The following is a 1,139-nucleotide window of genomic DNA, read 5'->3' on the forward strand; positions in this document are numbered from 1 at the left end:
AAAGGATGGATCAATGCGATGGATCAATGCTTCGAGAAGCAAACAAATTTACTTGCATCAATTTTATTTTTTCCAATTTCAATTTTTTATTTTTTATAATTTTATGTATTTCACATGGCACGCTTTGATTTAGAAGAAAAAATTCAGAACAGTTTTTGACACTTTCGATACCAGAAGCAACAACAAAATACACGCAAATGTTGTTTTTGCTCTACTGATACTACCTGTTTAATGTGCCTTGGTGTGTACATAAATTTCGGCACCTCCGTTTGCGATTTAACATCAGGACACACACCACAAATTGAAAGAAACGTGTAAGCGACAAAATATATATAATTATTTTATTTCCATGCAATATAAATTTTTTGTAACTTCCAATCGAAAACTTACCTTTTTTCATAAAAAAACAACTTCCCTTGTTTTCAAACGCAATTTATTTAGAAAGTTTCAAAACCTTGTCCGCCGAAAATCTATTCCTTTTCCCCACTGCCACCATTTCAATAATACTAAAATTAAGATTAAATTTATTTAGGAAAACATTGAGTCCATCATGTAGTCTTGTCGAGCGCGACGATTGGATTCATCTTGGCGAAACTCGCGTAACTCTTCATAGACTGGATCATCGGTTTCCAATTCGTAACGGCACATTGGACATGAGTTGGCCTGAAATTTGCAAGCGAAACAAAATCAAAGACTTACTTCACTTACGCATCCCCACCGCAAATCATCTAACAAATGTACCTTTTTCAGCCACAGTAGCACACACTCCTCGTGAAACTCGTGCTTGCAAGGCAAAATTTTGTACTTCTCATCGACCTCTGCTGGCTGCTTGCAAACCGCGCACTCCAGTTCCTGAGCCACATCTGCTGCGGTAATGATATGGTCCGGCAGTGCGGCAATGGCGCGCTTAGACGCCTCGGGCACCTCGATTTCCATGTCGATGCCGTTCATGATGGCCAACACTTGCAGGCGCTTGAAATGTTTGGCAAAATCATTAGGACCCTCGGCGCCTGTCGGTTCGTGACCCATGTCTTCGAAATAGTCGGCCATTTTACTGCTGGAATTGTATGGAAAGAGAGGGGAGAAGGGAAAATAATAATGAAAATGGTGCTTCCAAAACGAGTTATTGTACCAAGGCG

At 39.9% G+C, this 1,139-nt stretch overlaps 1 protein-coding gene across 1 annotated transcript; it reads right to left on the reverse strand.

The window, feature by feature from the left end:
- Positions 1-416: 416 nt before the first annotated feature.
- LOC108382104 (E3 ubiquitin-protein ligase RNF181 homolog) lies at positions 417-1,090 on the reverse strand. Its single transcript, XM_017638502.1, has 2 exons — positions 742-1,090; positions 417-663 (listed from the first exon to the last, which is right to left on the reverse strand). The coding sequence occupies exons 1-2, from the start codon at positions 1,048-1,050 to the stop codon at positions 529-531; spliced, it is 444 nt and encodes a 147-aa protein (XP_017493991.1). The 5' UTR covers positions 1,051-1,090; the 3' UTR covers positions 417-528.
- Positions 1,091-1,139: the final 49 nt, after the last annotated feature.

The sequence above is a fragment of the Rhagoletis zephyria genome, unplaced genomic scaffold, assembly GCF_001687245.7.
Source record: "Rhagoletis zephyria isolate East Lansing unplaced genomic scaffold, Rhagoletis_zephyria_1.1 Rzeph_scaffold_25208, whole genome shotgun sequence".
In the NCBI taxonomy this organism is placed as follows: domain Eukaryota; kingdom Metazoa; phylum Arthropoda; class Insecta; order Diptera; family Tephritidae; genus Rhagoletis; species Rhagoletis zephyria.